General features: G+C 49.7%; 2 protein-coding genes and 2 long non-coding RNA genes across 4 annotated transcripts in view; 2 read left to right on the forward strand and 2 right to left on the reverse strand.

Moving 5' to 3' along the window:
* Positions 1 to 1,870: 1,870 nt before the first annotated feature.
* Positions 1,871 to 8,008, reverse strand: LOC132466226 (uncharacterized). The gene is made up of 5 exons (XR_009527775.1): positions 7,213 to 8,008; positions 3,317 to 3,454; positions 3,015 to 3,092; positions 2,848 to 2,904; positions 1,871 to 2,133 (listed from the first exon to the last, which is right to left on the reverse strand). It is a non-coding gene; the product is annotated as an uncharacterized LOC132466226 (long non-coding RNA).
* A 2,384-nt stretch (positions 8,009 to 10,392) lies between these two features.
* On the reverse strand, positions 10,393 to 19,772 carry LOC132466228 (regulator of G-protein signaling 14-like). The gene is made up of 15 exons (XM_060063322.1): positions 19,610 to 19,772; positions 18,140 to 18,161; positions 17,854 to 18,005; positions 17,627 to 17,719; positions 16,983 to 17,126; positions 15,870 to 16,043; positions 15,649 to 15,703; positions 15,347 to 15,435; positions 15,004 to 15,213; positions 14,823 to 14,896; positions 13,433 to 13,559; positions 13,234 to 13,315; positions 11,593 to 11,648; positions 11,056 to 11,149; positions 10,393 to 10,688 (listed from the first exon to the last, which is right to left on the reverse strand). The coding sequence occupies exons 1-15, from the start codon at positions 19,652 to 19,654 to the stop codon at positions 10,426 to 10,428; spliced, it is 1,680 nt and encodes a 559-aa protein (XP_059919305.1). The 5' UTR covers positions 19,655 to 19,772; the 3' UTR covers positions 10,393 to 10,425.
* LOC132466229 (uncharacterized) lies at positions 10,691 to 10,979 on the forward strand. The gene is made up of 2 exons (XR_009527776.1): positions 10,691 to 10,861; positions 10,902 to 10,979. It is a non-coding gene; the product is annotated as an uncharacterized LOC132466229 (long non-coding RNA).
* A 1,253-nt stretch (positions 19,773 to 21,025) lies between the features above and the next one.
* The window catches only part of LOC132466227 (uncharacterized), a 3,317-nt gene continuing 1,842 nt past the window's right edge, over positions 21,026 to 22,500 (forward strand). The window contains exons 1-5 of the mRNA XM_060063321.1: positions 21,026 to 21,416; positions 21,516 to 21,570; positions 21,669 to 21,752; positions 21,940 to 21,978; positions 22,171 to 22,473. Of these exons, the coding sequence (XP_059919304.1) occupies positions 21,402 to 21,416; positions 21,516 to 21,570; positions 21,669 to 21,752; positions 21,940 to 21,978; positions 22,171 to 22,473 (496 nt within the window). The 5' untranslated portion in view covers positions 21,026 to 21,401. The remainder of the gene's footprint in view (positions 21,417 to 21,515; positions 21,571 to 21,668; positions 21,753 to 21,939; positions 21,979 to 22,170; positions 22,474 to 22,500) is intronic.

The following is a 22,500-nucleotide window of genomic DNA, read 5'->3' on the forward strand; positions in this document are numbered from 1 at the left end:
CTGCGTTTTTTTCTAAACAAAGTACAAAGAATTTGCTGATGTGAGGCTTTTATTCTGAAATCCTCGGGAGCAGCGGAGCAACGCACGAACTCAGGCGGACCCAGCAGGGGGGGGGGGGGGGTTATATAAATGTGTTATTGGGAAGCTGGAGGAGAAATTACGCATGCTATTAAACGAAGGGGGAGAGAGAGAGAGAGAGAGAGAGAGAGAGAGAGAGAGAGAGAGAGAGAGAGAGAGAGAGAGAGTGTGTGTTCTTGGAATAATTTGAAAGGAGATAGACCCACTGACACGCATATGCTCACTCAATGGTAACCACACTAACTGTCTCTCTCTTCCTCGCTCTCTTGCGCTCTATCTCACACAAACAATCACCCACTCTCCCCCTCTCTACCACTCTCCCTGTCACTCTCACACACACACGCACACGCACACACACACACACACACACGCACACACACACACACACACACACACACACACACACACACACACACACATAAAACCACACACGCGCGTAGCAGTAAGTGACAATCTGGCTATGAACCAACGTCGGTGGTAAAAGCCCTTCCTGCCGATAAGCCCTCCCAAGATGTTAGCTAGAGCGAGGAGAGGAGGGGGCTCTGTGCTCTGCTTCGTCTGGCGCCCCCACCAGGCGGCCTGGGGTTAAACCAGGCCACCAACCAGTGGGTGAAACTCTCCCCCTCTGCAATCAGAGTGTGACAGATGCCATGCAGCCGGCGCTCTTCCTGCGAATCAGTCCGTAACCGTCCCAGAGAGAGGCCAAACGTCCCCCAACCTTGCACCAGTAAGTGGAATAATAAACCAGCACTGGGCCGGCTGGGATGTACTCTGTCATTTCAAAGGCTGCCTTGTTGCCTGACTGGTTCAAGGTCTTGCCTTGAGAGACAACTGTGTTGCTTTTAACTTCACGGGACTGCACACATACACACACACACATATATATACATACAGACATTTTCCATACAACAGACATTTCCAGTCCAACATCAATGATATGAATGATACCGTGCGTCTGTTTCTGTATCGTTTCTGTAGCGCTGCTGTTGAATCCTGTCTGATATTATGCAGTCCTTCACTTTACCTTTTGAATTGAGGCAGACCTAATAATTAGCTTTATCTCCGCTCTCCCGGGGAGCGGTTTCACTCGTCAGCGTGGCAGGCGTACTCTGCACCTCTCACGTCACTAGTGATTATTTTCTTCAATTCCGACACAAATTACAAAGAATCTCCTTCCGCTGCGTAGACAGGCTATCTCCTGGAGCCTAATCCATTCTTCATTTCACAGAATCCTCGATTGGCTCACCACCGTTACTCTATTGGCAAAGTGTTTCTCATTACTCATTGCACACATTCTAATCATCAATCTTTTTTATTCTTATGTTGTGACATTTTTTTTGCAATCTCTGGCAAAAATATTTCCTTCGGGATGAATAAAGCTCTTTCTTATCTTATCTTATCTAAAAACACAAGGATGCCATGGAGGAGGCCGAGTGGAACAGGAAGTCGGTTCGAGGAAACGCCAGTGACAGGAAGTGGGGAGAGGAGTGAGGCCTTCACACTCAACCAAGACATCTTTATTGTCATTTCACATTCACTTTGCCCCAGACGATGAAATCACAATGCACATCCATAATCATGGCACATCTAATGATTGTCTCAGTGTGTGTGCGTGTTCATGCGTGTGCTTCTGTGCATGTGTGTATGGTCTGGTGTGTGTGTGTGTGTGTGTGTGTGTGTGTGTGTGTGTGTGTGTGTGTGTTCTGGATCAGGTCGCTATAGCTGTCTCTGGGTAGAGCGCCTTGGTGTGTGTGTGTGTGTGTGTGTGTGTGTGTGTGTGTGTGTGTGTGTGTGTGTGTGTGTGTGTGTGTGTGTGTGTGTGTGTGTGTGTTGTGAGATGACGTCATGGGGGTGTGGGGGGGACAGCAGTCATCAGTCCCACAACAGGCTTCTGGGAGGGTTAGGGGAGGGGGGCGAGAGGTGGGGAGGAGGAGGAGGAGGAGGAAGAGGAGGAGGGGGTGATGGTGGAGGAGGAGGGGGAGGGCGGGGGAAGTCACTCCTGCTCCTCCTTCAGCTCCTCGGTGGAGGAGGTGGGGGACTCGTGTCATCGGAGCCCTCCTGCAAACACAACAGGAAGCAGCACGCATTAGAAACCGCTGGTCTACCTGCTCCTGATTGGTCAATAATGCTAAAATGGTTTGTATTATTGTTCCACTAACGGGACCCCTCATTCTGTATCAGGTCCGACCGAATGCTCACCGAGCCCAACATGAGCAACAAAGGTCCCAACGGCTATCCACCAGATACGATTTGATAAAAGAACAACTCCTATCTAATCACTGTTGATAACTTCGACGTTGGCAGGTGACCTCTGCTCAGCGGGGGGGGGGGGGGGGGGGGGGGGGGGGGGCGCACCACCCCCGGGGGGTACCCAGAGTGGTTTAGTCCTTACCCACAGTAAGGGGGCAATGGGGTAGGGGGGAGTATATGTAAAACTCTCTGCCAGAGCGGTCACGGCAGGACCCTCGGGCGTTGGCCATCACATTAATATGAGTCTGCTTCACCGGCCTGCTGCCCGTGCAGCGCTACGTCAGGAGCTACGTCAGGAGCTACGTCAGGAGCTACGTCAAGAGCTACGTCAGGAGCGGGCCCTGGGGGAGAGTGGGGGCTCGGGGGCCAGGCTCTACGGTAGGGGCTAGATATTACTGGACGGCGGTCTGAGGAGGGAAGGTGGCCACCACATGCTGGCACACACACACACACACACACACACACACACACACACACACACACACACACACACACACACACACACACACACACACACACTCACCTTGACATGCTCCAGCTCTGGTCTCCCTGGCAGGACTTCTGTGAGGAGAAAGCCTAAAAGATGGGGGGGGGAGGACAGAGTCAGCCGCGGGGGGGGGTAGATGGGGAGGGTTATCTTCTCGCAGCACATGATGAAACAGAGCGTTGATGTGAGCCCCACTCACCCTGCGGGGGTGCTGGAGCTCGTCCGTGGACTTGGAGCGGTTCTTCATGTGCTTCTGAGGCGATGTGTTGGTGGGAGTCTGCTGAGGGGGGGGGGAGACAGGGAGAGAGCGAGGGAGAGAGGGAGGAGGGGGGGGAGGGGGGAGGAGGAAGAGGAGGTGGTGGTTGGAATTGTGATACCGGCCTTAATTGATTTTATTTAAATATACAGACATTGAAGAGGGAGAGGGACAGAGAGAGAGAGAGAGAGAGAGAGAGAGAAATGGAGAGATCATAGGTCTGCAAAGACGTTTCTGTCACGTACCTCGTTTATTTTCTGCTCCATGGCGTTAGAATGGAGTTAGAAAAGGGTGTGATTCCAAGAGCGATCTGGCGCTGGCAACGAAGTGGAAGATGGACGACGTCCTCTGGATTGATCCTTGCAAAGGTGCGCCTGGTCTCCCTGCGTTTGGCGGGGGAGGGAGGTGATGGTGGGGTTGGGTGGTAGGTGGGTGGGTGGATTGGGGAGAAAACATGTTGACAGCCGTGTGAGTGATGAATGCTTTATTTGTCACGAGACGTGTCATGCTCTAAGAAGCGCCAGTACAGCGCCCACGGTGATTACCCGTCTGACCGATTGAAACGTTGCTCTGCGAGGCGTTCTGAACATCCGCTGTCGGACGCTCAAATATCTGTAACACACGCACCCCACCAGGGGGCGACTCTGTCCAAGGAAAGGCGGAGATCGTTTCCGTTTTTGGTGGTAGGCTGGCATGACCGTTTTAAGTGTGATCGTCGGTTCACAATATAATTTACACTGATTAAAGGCCCTGAGACAATTTGTGTGTGGTCAACTTTCCTGCACTTTGTCTGTCTTGGATTGCAGTCTACGCATGCTGTGTGTGTGTGTGTGTGTGTGTGTGTGTGTGTGTGTGTGTGTGTGTGTGTGTGTGTGTGTGTGTGTGTGTGTGTGTGTGTGTGTGTGTGTGTGTGTGTGTGTGTGTGTGTGCCTGCTTTGACTCCGGGGATGGCAGGAGAAACATAACGCATAAACCGGACCGAATCATCTTTGCCTGGGGCAACCAAACAACATCCACATAACTGAATGATTATGTGTTCACATCGACTGAGGAAACAATGCCATGCAATGATCCACCAAGATAGTTTATCTCTCACCATCACGTCACAGCACGATACGGCTATAGTTCCGCATTAGGTGAACAGGTGGGGGCAGAGCAGGAAGGAACCAGTCGAGCTGTCACAATAACGGTGGCTTTTTAAGAGGAGCCTAATCAAATTTCAAAAGGATGAACCAACACCATTGGAGTTTTGAAACGGTAGAGTGAGCCCCACCCTCATGCTGTACCCCAATTCTACGTGTGCTGGGTTGTTTGGGATGATGCATCTTGCCTGTCCCAATCTGCTTTACTTATTTAATAGCATGCCTTTCAATTAAGCAATTTCGCTGTGTCTTTAAGGGATTAGCGTCCTCGGTATGAAGTGAGTGAGTCAGACCAGCCCCAGCTGCGGTGCCGTGGAAAATAGACTCAAATATAAGCATCTCATTTGTAACACTGCCACAGATGTTTTTTCTTATCAATCACAATAGACTCAATAAGAACTATGCATGTGGATTATGATCGTTATTGTTGATATTATCGCAAATGTCTCATCCACCGATGTATTCCTGCATGCCTCGTCATACTCTTAGTTTCCCTCTGATTAGCATTGACGTGGCGAGTACGAGTACGGAAACACAACAACACAACAAGCGCCTGCTGCATAAGTGCAGGGCGCCGAATGCCCTGGCTCCTGTTTGGCCGGTGGAGCGCTGTGCACGGCGGGACTCCCCTCTCGATCAGCCTCATTAAGGACAACAACGCGCCGACGGATAAACACGCAGTCGATGGCGCTGACAGCTCACGCCAGCGTTTATCATTACCTCTGTGCAGCGAGACGAGCCCGCAGGGTGATCTGTGGACCGCGTCAGGTCCGCTGACCTTATTTGGACGTGTCTCCTCCATTTTTGCTTATAATTGACACGCTGGCTTTTTGAACCCTCCCCCAGGCGGTGGTCGATGCTATAGAGTGAAACAAACAGCACAGCAGGCGTGCATGCAACGTTTGGGCCCAGCTGGGCCGCAACACAGAAGACACTTGGAGGGTGTTGGTTTCTCTTGGTGGAAAACCTCTATTGGCCTCTTACAATGCGTTGGTTATGATTCTGCAGAGATCCTAATCAAATGCTCCCATGATGGGTGATGGCTCACTGAGAGATGGCCCAAAGATAATAGCGATGTGATGAGGGCTCACCCGTCTCTCGGCCTTAACCCTGTCCCTGTTTTGCTCCTCTTACTTTGGGTATGTTTTTGAAGACACAAAGAAAGAAGATTTAAGTGCATGTCTTTTGTTCGGGTTAGAAGAGCCCATGTTCACCGGGGGAGTAAAGGGAGCCCGGGGGATACACGTTGATGCCAGGGAATCTTTGAATGTAAAAAAATATATATTATAGTTTATTATATATATATGAATAAAAACACACAACGCTGTGGTCTAATGCATTACCCCAGGCTACACACACGCGCACACATGCACGCACGCACACACACACACACACACACACACACACACACAAACAGTAAGAAGCATGCAAGACCCCTTTCTGCAAGACTGGTCGACATAAATTCAGTACAAGGAGTACAAATGCGTTTCCCTTTCCTTATTGGGCCTCTCCAGCTCCTCTGCCAGTGACCTGGGGGTCGTCAACATGAGGCAGCCCCACGCCGGCCCTCTAATGCAGCCCTTTAACAGCTCGTTAACCTTTACAGCGCTGGCTTTAACGGTGTAGGGAGCCTGCTCATTTGTTCGTAGGGGAATTAACGAGACTGAAAGTTTTTTTAAATAAATCCTTCAACAATTGGGTCACAGCTGTAATTAACTTGCTCCCATCTGGCTTAAAGCGAGATAAGACACTTCACTTTGGGGGGGGGGGGGTGTGTGTGTGTGTGTGTGTGTGTGTGTGTGTGTGTGTGTGTGTGTGTGTGTGTGTGTGTGTGTGTGTGTGTGTGTGTGTATGCCACTGACTATTAAACTATACCAATAGTAAGGCACTAAACATATGCAAACATTAAACTTTACAGATAATATACCAGTGACTATCTGGGTTGAGCTGGTGGATGAATTAAATAAAAAGTACTACGTGATCACATTGAATCACTTTCAGCCCAGTTCAAGTGAGCAGGCTGCTCCAGCTGTAAATGACCTTCTGCAAACTCAGAATAACTGTGTGTGTGTGTGTGTGTGTGTGTGTGTGTGTGTGTGTGTGTGTGTGTGTGTGTCTGTGTGTGTGTGTGTCTGTGTGTGTGTGTGTCTGTGTGTGTATGTGTGTGTGTGTGTGTCCCCATATACACACATACACAAAAATACACACACCCCTATACACAGATATAAATCAGAAACCAGACACACACGCACACAAACACACACACAACACCCCTCCCCCTACATACACACACACACACACACACCCACACACACACTGACACACCCACCCACACCCACTCACATCCATCCACCCACACACACCCCCACCCCCACACACACACACCCTGGCAGTGGTTGCTGGGCCGCAGGCATCAAAGCAGCCCAGGAGCATGGGTCTTTATCACCACCGCCACAAGGACACCGTGTCCTGAGACACGGAGGGGAATCTCTGCTGCTGTATCAACCACCTCCACCAACACCACCACCTCCACCACCACCTCCACCCTCTCCACCACCCTACCCAGCTCAACGACCTCTGCACAGGAAGACAATCTGTCCCTCACCTGATAGCGAGTCAGAGTGCCAAATCCCCCACCACACACACACACACCATGTATATTCACAGCAGAGCGGGTGATTACACATCCCACAGCACTGGGAAGGGTGTGGTGAGGGAGGGAATTCCTCCACCCCCCCCCCCCCCCCCCCCCTCCTGAATGATGGAAGATCAATCATAAACCATAAATCACGACAATGGGATCATCCAGCATCCACACCGCTGACTTCAGAATAACGCTGAGAAAGAGAGAGACAGACGGACGCGGTCCAGACATACAGACAGACAGACAGACAGACACATGCTGTCCCCCAGCCCCCCCCCCCTCCCCCCACCCGGCTACACCTGAATTGCTGGCATGCATCCTAATAATAATGAGGGATTGGGGAGAGTCCACTCACCTTGCTCTCCCTCCCTCTCTCTCTCTCTCTCTCTCTCTCTCTCGGGGAGGTTGTGCGTGGAGGTTGTGCGTGGAGGTTGTGTGTGCTGCTCCTGCTCTGCCTGCCGATGGTGTGTCTGCCTCTCAGAGAGCACACCCCTCTCTCTGCCCATTCACTACTCTGCCACCAACGCAGCGACTGCGCGCACACACACACACATACACACACACACACACACACACACACACACACACACACACACACACACGCTCAGCGCACCGACCAGCCAATCAGAGCTCAGTCCCTTCTGTGTGTTCGTCTTGAGAGTGACTGGATGTCATACTGAAACACAATTTAAGATATTGTATGGAGGATATATGTGGTTATGCATTCAATATTATTTTTATATATTCTCAGATTCATATGTGAGTAGATTATGCAGTCTATAGGAATGGATTTTAAGGCTTTTGTGAAACTATTACATGGTGGGGATCCAAGTCCAAGTCAAAGTCAGCTTTATTGTTAACTCCAGATTATGTGCCAGACCAACGGAGGGATCGAATAGCGTTTGTCTCAACCCACGGTGCATGAGGAGAGAAGGAGAAAATTAAGAAAAAATTAAATAGCTAATAAATAAATAAATAGTGCAAAGAATAGTGCAAAATAATTCTGAATAGTGCCAAGGTAAGGCTAAACAAAACTACATATAAAATAGTTTAAAAAGTAAATAGATTGAAATGTGCAATATGAAGAACATTATGGGTTTCAAAGTCCAGAGATGGTGGCGGCAAAGGGAGGAAAGGGAGAGAGGGGAGGTAGAGAGGGGAGAGAGGGGAGGTAGAGAGGGGAGAGAAGGGAGAGAGGGGAGGGAGGGAGGGAAGGGAGAGAGGGGAGGGAAGGGAGGGAGGGACGGGAAGGGAGAGAGGGTAGAGAAGAGAGAGGGGAGGGAAGGGAGAGAGAGAGGGGAGGGAAAGGAGGGAGGGAAGGGAGAGAGGGGAGGGAAGGGAGGGAGGGGAGGGAAGGGAGGGAGGGGAGGGAAGAGAGAGGGGAGGGGAGGGAAGGGAGGGAGGGACGGGAGAGAGGGGAGGGAGGGAAGGGAGGGAAGAGAGGGAGGGGAGGGGAGGGAGGGAGGGGAGGGGAGGGAGGGAGGGACGGGAGAGAGGGGAGGGAGGGAAGGGAGGGGAGGGAAGGGAGGGATGGGAGAGAGGGGAGGGAGGGAAGGGAGAGAGGGGACAGAAGGGAGAGGGGAGGGAAGGGAAGGGAGGGAGGGGGAGGGAAGGGAGGGAGGGGGGAGAGGGGAGGGAAGGGAAGGGAGGGAGGGGGAGGGAAGGGAGGGAGGGAGGAGAAGGAAGGGAGGAGAAGGAAGGGAGCGAGGGAAGGTAGAGAGGGGACAGAAGGGAGAGGGGAGGGAAGGGAAGGGAGGGAGGGGAGGGAAGGGAGTGAGGGCAGAGTTGAGCTTCCTGACAGCCTGGTGGAGCCGGCCCGGAGGCTGCTAACCGTCTCCCTGACGGCAGGAGGCTGGAGGGGCTGGGAGGGGTGGCTGGGGTCCCCCACTATGCTGAGGGGTGGCTGGCGTCCCCCACTATGCTGAGGGGTGGCTGGGGTCCCCCACTATGCTGAGGGGTGGCTGGGGTCCCCCACTATGCTGAGGGGTGGCTGGGGTCCCCCACTATGCTGAGGGGTGGCTGGCGTCCCCCACTATGCTGGTTGCTTTGCGGGGGGGGGGGGGAGGTCCCGTAGCTGTCCAGGAGGGAGGGGAGTGGGACACGACGGTCCGTCCAGCAGCCTTCCCTGTGCGCTGCAGGGTCCAGCGGTTGGAGCCACTCCCAGACCCCACGGTGAGGCAGCCGTCAGCGTCCTCTACAGAAGGTGGACGGGTTCAGATGGCGTTAGAAATGGAGCTACGTTAGGTTTTTCAATCTGTTGTTTTGTAAGCTATTCTATTTGATTGAGTTAATGATTACACCCAAACAATGCCCTCCATAGCCCCCTCAGACTAAAGAAGCTCTCACATATTTGCAACAGGTCTTTGGAGCCAAAGAATATCCTTAGATGGGGACAGACAAAAGCAGCTCTGCACTGATCTCCGTAGTGGACTCATTCTTTGACGGCGTGATCTTAAAGACTAAAGGAATACGGAGAGAAGGCCTCATATTTGAGCTGTTTTCCTCCAACAATCTACATTATGACAAAGCGCAAATTAAAAGTCAATGTTACATTTCACCAATGTTTATGTAATTGCGCTCACACAACCATATATTTCTTGAACCAGAACTGTCCCCTTTAACAGAAACTGACATAAAAAGCCAAAGCCTAGAAAACATTTTTATTTTGAAAATATGCAATGTGGGCTAATGTCACCCCCAAGGAACCTGAGCCGTGATGTAGCTGAAACGCTGTACTGAGAATCATCTCCAGTCTTCAGAGGACAGTAGTAAGGCAGGAGATCTAACAAAGGGATTGGCCAAGTGTCGACACAGCAAACAAACATCACGCAATCATATAGAAAATAAACATTTTACAAAATAAATACATCAATCCATTATAATCTTTCTTAAAAAACAAGAATTGTTTGTGCAACACACGCACTAATATCCACAAAATGACTGCTGGTCAGTCCCCTCGGAGGCCCCGCCCAGTTTGTCCCGTCCTCAGGTTGACCCCCCGTAGCTCGAGTCAGAACCCGGGTTATTAGACGAGCAACGAGCCATGGAGATGAAGACAGGGGGGTGAAGAGCTGGGTTAACCTCTGGGAACTATATATATATATATATATATATATATATATATATATATATCCCATTCAAATTAAATAGAAACATTTCCTTAGCACCTGAAACACTTTTTCAGAACATAGCTCTTAACATTGAAGCAAATAACAATTCATTGGTTTCAAACAGTGTTTTCTTTTCAGGGGGTACCCCTCCGTGTTGCCCCACTGTCCGACCAGGAAAACAGTCCGGGAAAATCCATAAAAAAATAAAAAAGGGAACAAGAGCCTTCCTCTGAGGGCGACCAAAGCTACCAAAGGGCCGCTGCCCTTCACACATTGAGGGGCCGAAGATAACGCAGAGGACCAAGGAACACCCCGGGACCCCTGCCCCCCCGGGACCCCTGCCCCCCCGGGTCCCCTGCCCCCCGGGACCACGGGACCCCCCCCCCGCCCCTCCCGGGACCCCTGCCCCCCCCACCCCCCCCGGGACCCCTGCCCCCCCCGCCCCCCGCGCTGAGGCATCAGATGGACGTTTCCTTGAGGCTCTTGGGCTCCGGCTCCGGGGGCGACGGCGCGCCCCCCTCCGCCCCCCCTCCGGGGCCCCCTGTGGCGTCGGGGCCGGCGGGGGGAGGGGTGGGGGGGCTGCTGGTGGGGGGGGCGGGGGGGTCTCCAGGCTGGGCGGGCAGCAGCAGGAAGGCGGGCAGCTCCAGGTGCTCCCTGGTCAGAGGCCCTCGCTGGTCGTCCACCCGGCAGCACTGGGCGCGGGCCAGCAGCTCCAGCATCTCTGCCCCGCGGGAGAGAGGCGTCAGGCGTCAGGCTCATGGCCCGCGCTGCTTCCTGAGGTTCTATTTGCTGCTTTATCTACGGTTCCCGTCCTGTGACGTCACGGGGATGGGCTGATTGTCCTAACAACAATTGCCAGCGTTTGATTAAAAACAATTTTCCAATTAGGAATTGGTATGAAGGCACAATAGTGCCGGATCTCATGTAGGGAAAGGCAGATGGGAATACGATTCATCCGAGTCCTGGCCTGGCTTTTCAAATATCAAATACACCAATTGAAGTGAAAATATAAGGATGCTTGGTAAAATAGATAGATATGATGGGGCTGCGCCTGTGAGACCAGTCAGCCACTCCCTGCTAATTCATACCCTCTATGTCGCATATCTTACTGGGCCTGGGTTGGGTTCTGTCGGGCTGTCCACTCGCCCGAGGCCCGGTCCCGTCCGGAGACGCTGTGCTGCCCTGGAAACAAACTTACAATCAAAGCCCATCACTTTACATCTTAACATGAAATAACATTACAATCAAAGCCCATCACTTTACATCGTAACATGCAGCCTGGGGGAACAGCAGGTAACACTAAGCTAATGCTGAGCAAAGCCTTAATATGAACAACTACATCGTGATCGGCTAAAAAGAAAACAGAATTACATCCTGTAAAAAGATTCAGCTCTGCATTTCATTAAGGTTAGGGTTATGTTGGAACTCTGTCTGTCTGTCTGTCTGTCTGTCTGTCTGTCTGTCTGTCTGTCTGTCTGTCTGTCTGTCTGTCTGTCTGTCTGTCTGTCTGTCTGTCTGTCTGTCTGTCTGTCTGTCTGTCTGTCTGTCTGTCTGTCTGTCTGTCTGTCTGTCTGTCTGTGTTTAGGCTGGGTGAGATCTGATTGGCTCAGAGTGCCGAGTCTCACCTGTTTGGTGGCTGTGGTACCAGTACTGCCTCTGGACCCAGGACTGCTGTCTTTGTCTACGCACAGGACATAAAGACGCAACAAATTGCTCTCGGAACCAGGGTGTTCATTATGAATAAAACACCATTCCTCAGACGGCCCGGCCACGGGGGTCGTAGTAAACAGGGAGACGCACGGTGGTGTTCCAGCGCCGCGTCTAGGCGGTGCTAAACATCAACCCAGTGGAATAAAACATTACTGACAATAGTTTAACGGCCTCTCCCGGGACAGAGGCTCGCTAATCCAATCCATTCTCCCTCTCTACCCCTCTCTCTCTCTCTCTCTCTCTCTCTCTACTGCTCCCTCTCCCTCCCTCTCCCTCCCTCTCGCTCGCCCTCGTCTTCCTATAAATTGAATAGCTGTAGCTCCGCCGCGGCCGGCTGATCCAAAGTGAAGTGGTGTTGGGGTCTCGGGTCTCGGGGATGAGGACGTGAGCTGAACTCGATGTGACACCCCGCTCAGACGCGCCAAATGAACCGCGACACCGGGACCTAACACAAACAAATGAAACCCGAGGAACGGGCCGAGATACGGGAGCACAACGACAAGGCACTGATAGTAGAAGGGACTGCAACACGGCTTCTTATTAAGGGTAGGTGCTGACCAAAGACGTAGTGAAGTAGATAGAGCGCAGGAGGAGACAGATTATTCAAAGTGGACAAGGGGGCGAGCCCCGGACCGAATACCAGTGCCTCTATCTGCTGAGCTGATTCACGGAGTGATTTCTTCAGAGCGAACGGCCGGATGGAGCAGCAGAGAGGTCACCGGCCGTTCAGATGACATCTCAACGTTACGACATAGGAGGAAGTTGGGGCCATGGATGTGTGACTCCGGTTAGCCTTGAGAAGAACCGAGGTTAAGAAACTAAACAAAACGGGAACATTGAGCATGGTCCAAAGGGGCGTCTGCTACGCTGCAGCGATGCACCAGAATGAGGTGGTGGTCTCTCTGCTGGACACGTCACCGAGCGCTGGACTGCTTCGGTTTCTCCTTGGTTGAAATGCTCTGTACAGCAAACCCGCGTCGATACAATTGCGTCGCTGTTCATTTTCTTCAAACCCAAAGGTAGAATCAGGCCCGGCTGCCGTAGGACATTCTGCCCTTCAGAATGCAGAGAGTTTATATTTCATAATTCATCTTTTCAAATTCAAAACAAAGCATGAAACATCCTAAGGCTCCCGGGGATCAGGGTAGCTGAAACCCGGTCCACTCTCCCCCCTCTCTGCACCGATATAGCACATTATTATGGGATGTGGGTTTGCAGAAGGCAAGTGTTGAACTCACGCCGATCAGCTGTCAATCAGATAGCAGGTGAGCAAAATGAATCGTCTTTGTCTCAGATTTGCCGCTTTTATATTTTGAGGCATCAGCCATCCGGTAAGCCTACATGAACACACGTCCTGCCTAATCTCATAAACATGATACCAAGTTCCATTTGGTTAACCTGCCATCATGTCCACCAAAACCTCAAAGCCGACCACTAGGGCAAGGCTTGTCTTCTGTGATGGTCGCCATGCTTTATTCTCCGTTTCATGGTCAACATCAGAACACACAACCCAACCCCTCGCTGGCTGCAGTGGTGGGGAGGGACAGCGTACACACCTTTGATACTGTGGAGCTGCAGCGTCTTATTGGCCAGTTGGTACACACAGGTGGCCATGTCCAGAGCCTGGCTGCTCCCACTCTGAGGAACACACAGAACCGCTCAGAGACGAGGCCTCCTCAGCGCAGCAACGCGCTCCCATGTACCTAGCATCTCTCGACACACATGAACGTCCATGAGCAGCGCATCGACCGTTACCATGGTGACCAGCGTGTCCTGGAGTTTGAGCGGGTGCTTCTGAAGCACCACGGAGAGGGTGTCCTGCAGAGTCCGGCTGGACTTCACCATGCACACCGTCGTCTTACCCGTGGACACCACCTCCAGCCTATACACACACACACACACACACACACACACACACACAGTGTCAGAGTACAGCTGGTTTATAGCTAGAGTCCCCACACATATCTGGAACCGGAGATTCCTGCCATAGTCTCATTTCTTTGTTTATAAAAACTAAAATCAAGCAACAGATAAATACAGAACATTATGTTTGTTAGAAAGTTCTCTCTTCTTCTGAATGTCAATCGAATCGATACTTCTGCGTTAATACACAACACATTAGTCGCGTTTACATGGCACATCTGATCCGCATAGATTTCTATGCGGCATAGATCTGTTCCTAAAATGTGATCCGAATGTACTGTATACATGGCAGGAACAAAAGTGTCCGTTATGTCTCTTGCGCACACCTGACACATCTCTGGACCGGCGGCGACATAATGGACATCTTATCACTATTTGGCATTGTTTTGATTTTATTTATTTGATTTTATTTCATTGAATTTGATTTTAATGAAAGCACAGCAGGAGAGAGCTTTTCTCTGCCTGCTCCTTCAATTAAGAAGGAGGAGGACAGCACAGCTATGTCAATTTCTCGTCCGATCTTTATATTTCCCCCCTCCTCCAAGAGAACATTAGTCTCCTCGAAGGTCCAATTGCGAACTACTGCAGCTGTCATCCCTCTAAGTTAAGAAGTATTTTAACGTTCAGCCTGCAAAAGTACTAGAAGTAGCCTACTCATTTACAGTTATCTCAGACACGCGCGGACACTACGATACGCAAACCCGTCATTAATAAACACCCATGTCCCGTCGCTTAGCAACCGGACACGCTTACCGGACTACTTATGGAGTGGTAACAAAGACGTGAATCAGGCAATAAATCCACTTTCCTTGACAGCGGTCAAGTTCGGTGTACATAAAAGTACAGACGGAGCTCAGTGGACAAATTGCGAACTACTGCAGCTGCTCTAAGTTAAACCCCAATCTATTCTGAATAAGTGTATACATGGCGATTAAAACGGACTACACCACCTCTTCGGCACCTCTACTCTATTCGGCATAGAATTTTATGCCGAGCAGATAATTGTATTCCGAATGAGGCGTATATATATGATCATTTTCTAATCCGCATAGAAATCTATGTGGATCAGATGTGTCCATGTAAACGCGGCTATTGACTGGAGAAGGGGTCTTCAATCATGGTATTGTTATTTGTGAGCCCTTGGTTTTGGAATTAACTCCTCCACCCTGAGTCAGAAGCACAGCGAGGCAGGAGGAGAGGAGAGAGCAGCCCCCAGACTCACGTGAGCATCACTCTGAGCTCCAAGGTCACCTGCTGGTCTCGCAACACGGAGCAGTCCTGATCCATAGATAAGGGCTGTGGACACACACACACACACACACACACACACACACACACACACACACACAGATGCTGAAATACAGAAGAGTGGTAGGGGGGGAGGTGGGTGGGGGGGGCAGTACCTTGTCCTTGCCCCGGAGGTAGATGATGACGTCTTTCAGCGGGAAGCCCCTCTTCTCACACAGGCCGGCCAGCATGTCCCTCAGGGAGAGGCCGGCCCGGGTGGGGGCCAGGGAGGCGCTGCCGTCGGGCAGGAACACGCAGCAGTACCCCCCCTCGCCCAGACGCCTCCCCCCCGGGGCCCCCGGGGAGCCGGGGCTCAAGCCTCCGTCCTGGGGCGGGGACACACACAGAGCGGTGAGACAGAGGCAGAACCCTGGTCCTCGTTAAATCAGCGCTGATCTGGGATCTGGGTCAGCGCTGTGTTTCTGTGTGCAGACCGGCTGGGCCTGTGGGTGTCCTGACCTCGGCCCGCCTGTAGAGGGAGCCCAACTCCATGCTGCTGGTTGACTTCACCGACATGTGGCCGCCAGCTGCTGACAACATGTCTGCGGCTGCGGAGAGGAGAAGAGAGAGAGAACCTTGGGAACTACACAATAATAATTAAACGTTAATTTAGAGTATGTATTGGTGGAAGCAGCACAGAATCACACGTTCATACACAGAACAACACGTTCATACACAGAAGGACACGTTGATACACAGAACAACACGTTCATACACAGAAGGACACGTTGATATGAGTGCAGCTGCTGTGTGGACCTCACCTCCCCAGGATCCTCTCTTACGCCGTTGTTTGCCCGGACTGCTGTTTGACTGGTCCTAAGGACACACACACACACACACACACACACACACACACACACACACACACACACACACACACACACACACACACACACACACACACACACACACACTTAAGCATCCATCCGTTCTCTGTACTGCTCCATCCCATTCAGAGCCCCCCTTCTCCAGCTCCTCTCACCATCTTGCCGTTGCTGGAGGAGGGGCTGTGTGCGGCGACGTCCTCCCAGGACCCCATGTGGACGGCCGGGTGGCTGGGCAGAGGCCTGCCCTCCACACTGGCCAGAGAGCAGCTCTGGTAGAGGGGAGAGCGCACAAAGCGCCTGTAGCTGTCCATCTTCATCAGCTTAAAGATCTGCAGCCCCCCGTCCCCAGGCAGGGAGCACGTTCACAAACAGGGGGGTGTTTTTGAACACGCCCATTTCCAATTTGGTTTGGACTAATAAAGTGCATCTTATATTAAGGCTGCTAGCTAAAAGGTAGGGCTCTAGAGTTGTAAAGAGAGCGCGCAGAAAATAAGAGAATTCTGAAAATAAACAACCGTCAAATTGCCTCCCTCCGCTTTCTCCTCAGAATCAGAAAAGGTTTATTGCTAAATACATTTACACATATTAGGAATTTGTCTTGGTATTCGTATTCGTTGCGTATGATCTTAAAAAACAAACGATAAACAATAATGCAAGTATTGAATAATAAGTACTGAAAAAGATAAGAGTAAATAAAAAATAACAATAAATAATGATACTCTATATACATATACAAATGCACCGTAATAAGATAAGAAGATAAGATAAGATAAGAAAGATAAGAACATCTCCTCCTGCTGCTATGACAACGCTGTGTGTGCATGTGATTGACACGCAACACCAATGATCCAAACCAATCAGGGAAGACACGCCCTAACTGGTCTGAAATTACTGGAATGCTTAAATCGAAATTGGCTCGTAACGGATAGAAAACAGGGTTCGGTAATTCCAGAGAAATTTGAAAGCATAAAACATCATGCCCCTCTCTCCAGAGCCACGCACCAAAAGATGGCCAGCTTTAGCAGTAGGTCTGCAGAGCCTAGACTCTGGTCCTGCACCATGAGCACGAACAGCAACGTAATTAACGTTGTTCAAATATTGTCGAGGAATTTGATACATTGTCTGCTGATGGGACGTGAAGAGAATTAGAAATCCTTTTTTACAGAAAATGCTACTCAAATAAATGGCCTAACTAGCTCAAAAGCAGGCAGGACAACGAGTGTGTGACAGGGATGAGTGGGAGGGTGGCTGGGCTGGAGGGGACAGACCTGGGACTGGGCCTTGTCAAACATATCTGGAGTAGGGCTCTCCAGGTCCTGGGTTTGGTTCTTGGCAGTGTCGGTGATGTTGACTGCAAAGGGGGCGCTACCAGACAGGTAGGTCTGGTAGATGGAGCAGGCGGAGGCCTTCAGCTGGGGAGAAACAGCAGGTAGGGTCGAACCCCGTGACTCACTGGACCCTCTGCTACAAATTGTTATGGGCATGAATATATCGTACCAATAAAACATTGTATTTGTAGCACTTAAGACCACATGCAGAAATAAAAACCAAACAAAATATGACCGAAATGTTAAATTAAGACAGTAAATGGGGACAAATTAAGGGCCTGCAAGGACTGCAGAGGTGAGATTTGAGGTTTGGTTTTGAGTATTACAAAGAAATAAGTGAGTTTACACATCTCTGAGCAGACAAGAATGCAAGCTTGTTGCCACACCTACATAAAGACGTCATGTTAGATAAAACATAATTTGTAATGAAATTAAAGGTTTGTTTTAACTCCCCAGCTTATATCAACAGTGCCAAAATGTCAAGCTCACACACTCCAATAAAAGTAGGTAAGGGCAGGAAGCATCAGATGTCAATACAGGTTCAAAAGTCGACCAGAAAGCCAAGGCAAACCGTGGTACCATACCTTTGCTGAACTGGTGGCTGGTATCTTCTGGAACTCTTCGCAGGCCTGCCAGAACATGATGTTTTCTGCGCTGACCTCAGAATTCAAGAAGTCCTAAACAAACAAAAGACGAACCAGACACACATGGAAGTCAAACACAGGCGTGCCGAGAGTCAGGGTGCAGCGGTGAAGGTGCTCGTCAGAAAAACTGGAAATCCATCGGGCGGTAGTAGGTCTAGATATCTCACAGTGAAGTAGCGCACTCCCGTGGGATCCTCCAGGAGCTTCTCGAAGGACACGGCCCAGCTCAGGACGCTGTTGGCCTGGCTGGCCGGACTGATCTGGATCCCTGGCAGGCTGGAGCTGCTGCCGGCACAGCCCCGCGTAGACATGTTCAGCTCTAAACAACACACACACCAACACACACCCACAGCATGGCCCAGGACCCAGGATTTGCATTTCGTGTGCAGACATGTTTTGGTTTTGTTTTCAGGATAATACATGGGACTTAAAGTGTACATGCTTCATATTTACCTCCATCTGACACAGCCTGGCCCTTTAAGAGAGAGGTAGAGAGAGAGAGAGAGAGAGAGAGGTAGAGGTAGAGAGTTCAACAATGGAATAACAATGACATTTGACAGGTTGAGAGAGTTTACAGACTCGATAACACTAGATTTGACTTATTTTACTTGTTTACTCTTAACTTCGCCTACATTAATTGAAATCAAGTGCAACCGGATTTATTCTGAGGCTTCTTGGGGTGTGGTGCGAAAGGAAAGCCGTCAGTCACCACTACCGTGAAAACATTTCAGAATGTAACTGTTTGTCAGAGGGCGGGCGGGGCTGCGACAGAGCTAATGATGCAGCTTATGTTCGTCAGAGCAAACAAATGACCCCTGACCCATTGTGATGATGAGAATGAGGATGACGAAGAGGAATGTCTGTAGGCCTCTGTTTTTGTTTGTCAGTCACTCTTTAGGAAGTGCCCTGTGCTACAGCTGTTGCTTTGACAGAAGGAGGAAGCGTGCTTTTCTACAGGTTGTCCCCATTCACACACTTGTTGGTTTCGGTCCTCATTCATCATAGCGGTGTAGTGCTGCATGCCCCTTAACACGCCTCATGCCAGGCAGGGCTATATTCATTAGCCTCGCCCCTTGCTTCATTCTAATATCACATCATCGTTTGGTTCGGGAAATCATCACACACACACACACGCGCGCGCACACACACACACACACACACACACACACACACACACACACACGCACGCACGCACGCACGCACGCACGCACGCGAGTCATCATGCATCATCATCTCTGAAGTGAGCAGGCAGTACAGATGGCAAACAGTTGGAGGCCAAGGTGTAAATGACAATATAACCAAACCCAGAAGAGAGGAAGCTTACCCAAAATCAAAAGACGCAACAACAACCACCCAGCGCGCTAACGGCAGCCGGCTCCTTCAGAGAGCCGCTGCGGGGCCGACAGCGCAGCGCTCCGCTCAGACCGACAGCCAGCCCTGCCCTCATGCAGCAGATTGCCTAACGGACCTGGCGGGCTTTCCACTGGTGACTCAAGCATGTGGGGGGAATCTTTCCCGAGTTACATCACACTGTAGCGGCACTGCATCAGGTCTAGAGGGGACGATCAATGGCACTGATCTACCTACGTGTACTGTAGGTATAACGGAGCCTGGGAAATGTAGTTTGAGAATCTACATGCACAGGGTGATTCTGAGCTTTTGAAATAATGCAATGATCAGATCTATAGTAGACTAATACTCAAGAATCAATATTTTTCACAATCAGATAGTAGGCCTACCTACCACCACCAGCTCACATTGTCACACACACACACACACACACACACACACACACACACACACACACACACACACACACACACACACACACACACACACACACACACACACACACACACACACACACACACACACACACACACACACACACACACACACACACACACACACACACACACTCACCATGTGGGCCATGGGTAGGCCAAGGTGATTATTGTCCTTCGCCATGGTCCCCTGAACAGCTAAATGACACTAAAGGAAGTTTCTACACGTCCGAATGGCGTGCTGAGCTCCACCCAAAGCCAATGCACGCACTCATCTTCACTTGGATACTTTGAGTAACTTCCTGCATGACAGGGAAGTCAGATACAGCACACAACCAAGTGTGAAAGAGGAAGTCAGTGTATGGGTAATGCGAGTCGTTTGCTGGTGCAAATGACATTCGTGTTGGTGTATATTCATACTGCTATTTTCGGCCAGAAGAAAGAACCGCACAAAATCCCCATGCATGTTAAGTGTAGCTAAAAACGAAATACATTAAGGCTAAACGTTGATTCCAATACAGGCCAGCTTCGCAAAGCAGTGGAATAATACGCAGCCTTTTAAAACAATACGAAATAAAAATAAGCATACCTTAACGCCAGCCACGACCTCCACTCTACTATAATTGCATTGTTTCCCAATTAGTCTGAAGCGGCTTGTCTTCACAGTTTCTTTGGCCATGCGGGAGAAGGTCCGAAAGATACCAACGAAGGCCACCATATTACTGTTGAGATGAGCCTACTACAATCCATTAAGGTTGAGGTTATTCAGAGGTCTGTCTGGCTCGTTTTCATTTTCACGCTCCCTAAATGGAAAACCCTTCAGAAACAGGTGACTCCTAATTACAGGACTGCTCTTCATGCTGTCAAAAAGGGGTATTTAACTTGAACCGCAGGCTTTGTAACTTTCAACACTTGGTCAACCACATGAACATTTGGAATATATTTAAAGGCTTATGCATGCTTAAAATGACTTAAAATAAAGGCTTACAGTGTGGACAAGTAGTTATGCTGCTTATGACGTTTTCGTTGTTGTACTACAGTTCAACAGCGGCCTCTATTGGTCACTGCAAGTAGCGCTTCAACATCTAACATCTTGAGTATCTCTCTCTCTCTCTCTCTCTCTCTCTCTCTCTCTCTCTCTCTCTCTCTCTCTCTCTCTCTCTCTCTCTCTCTCTCTCTCTCTCTCTCTCTCTCTCTCTCTCTCTCTCTGTGTGCATAAGTCTAAATAAAGATATGATGTCCCTATTGTTTAGATTAGATTAGATTCAACTTTATTGTCATTGCACAAGTAAGGAGAACCAGTAAATGCAGCTTACATCTAACCAGTAGTGCATCATCAAAAAGTGCTTTACCTTATGGCAGTTCCTAAATAAAAATACACAAGACACAGAATGCAGGTCCATTATTAAAATGCATAGAGTTATGAGGAATCAGACAGTCCATATCATAAATAGAAGCAGTATGATCATATAAAGTAAAGTGCATGGTTGAAGTGCATAATAAAGTGCATAGTGTTCAGAGGTAGTCTGATAGTCCATAGTCCATGTTCACCACACGCGCAGCTCTGTGTCTCTCTCTCTCTCTGTCTCTGTCTTTCTCTCTCTCTCTCTGTCTTTCTCTGTCTCTCTCTCTGTCTTTCTCTCTCTGTCTTTCTCTCTCTCTCTCTGCCTCTCTCTCTCTCTCTCTCTCTCTCTGCCTCTCTCTCTCTCTCTCTCTCTCTCTCTCTCTCTCTCTCTCTCTCTCTCCATAAGTTTAAATAAAGAAATAATGGCCCCATTGTTTGCAGTTCACCGTACACGCAGCTGTCAATATGCATCACTATCATTGTTTACAATCGGTGTAGGTTCGCCCATACAAAGGCAGCTCTGTATTTTAGGCAAAATAGAGAGGCTCTCGCCTCCCACATCTCCACACTTCATGATCAGGGACCTATGATGCCATGGGAGGTAAACACATTAATCATTGAAACATTCACATATTCATCGATATGTTAAAGATAAAGTTCATATCTGACTATCTGGTTGTTGTATATTTTGGCCCTACAGATGATGGCAGTGAAGGAGGTGCTTTTGTGGTGTTTTCTGGGCGCTCTGCTTGTGTGTAAGGCACCCTATTCGCTTCACACTTCTGTTATTCCGTTAAGAGCTGATGTGTTTGTTTAGTTTCCCATATGATTGTATGTATTTATGCCTTCATAGCGGGGGTTGGATCGTTGTGTGTTCCCTCTCAGTGTCTTGATTGTGAAAAAACAACAAAAGTTCCGGCACTGAACGAATCCTCAGGTAAGGAAAACATGTTTTATTCCACCTGTTCTGTAATGTTATGGAAAGTTATGTAATGTGTATTAAAGTACCAGTATTCATTTGTTATTTGAAAATATTTAATATTCGATTTCGATATATTTGAAAAATAATTGTTTCTCTGTAGTCAACCAAAATAAATTACTTTAAGTTTCTGTTTTCCTTATAGAGGTTTGCGATGTCTGCGCAAATAACACATGCTTTTCTGGTGAGTATGCTTGAATGAATAATAATGCTTTAATGCTTTGAAGTTTAATGTTTTTTTTCTTCTGATTGCAACTTTTACTATACCTATTAAAACTGTATAAGTGTAAGCCTACACATAAATTAAAAGTATAATTATGACATTCCCTTCTTCAACCTCATAAGAATTATATTCCCCTTTGATTTACATCCGCAGTCCTCAAACTTGATGTTATGGGCTCACACCAGTCGTACTCCCCAAGACCAGATGCCACGGCCCATCTGAACCCCAGCTCCGAATATTCCGTGAATGAGGGAGACAACCTCATTCTGCACTGCGACCACAACCTGCCGTTAGTGGACCTGTTTGAGTGGCTGCGGGACGGGGAAGTGCTCGAATGCTCGAATGTCAGCAAAGTCACACTGAAGGCGTTCAGCACGGCCAAGGGAGCCTACCGATGCAGGGTCCGAAGTCCCTGTGGCAACTTCACCTCCGAGGAACAGCAGCTGGATGTTGAAGGTGAGACGGCAGGGCTGAGGGGCTCAG

This window comes from Gadus macrocephalus, chromosome 10 (genome assembly GCF_031168955.1).
Source record: "Gadus macrocephalus chromosome 10, ASM3116895v1".
Taxonomy (NCBI): domain Eukaryota; kingdom Metazoa; phylum Chordata; class Actinopteri; order Gadiformes; family Gadidae; genus Gadus; species Gadus macrocephalus.

Coding starts and splice junctions, on each gene's coding strand:
- LOC132466228 (XM_060063322.1), bottom strand. CDS start 19,654: ATGGCGAAGGACAATAATCACCTTGGCCTACCCATGGCCCACATG. Junction 15,436..15,648: donor TAAGAGAGGATCCTGGGGAG/GTGAGGTCCACA, acceptor TCCTCTCCGCAG/CCGCAGACATGTTGTCAGCA. Junction 14,897..15,003: donor ACCTCCGGGGCAAGGACAAG/GTACTGCCCCCC, acceptor GTGTGTCCACAG/CCCTTATCTATGGATCAGGA.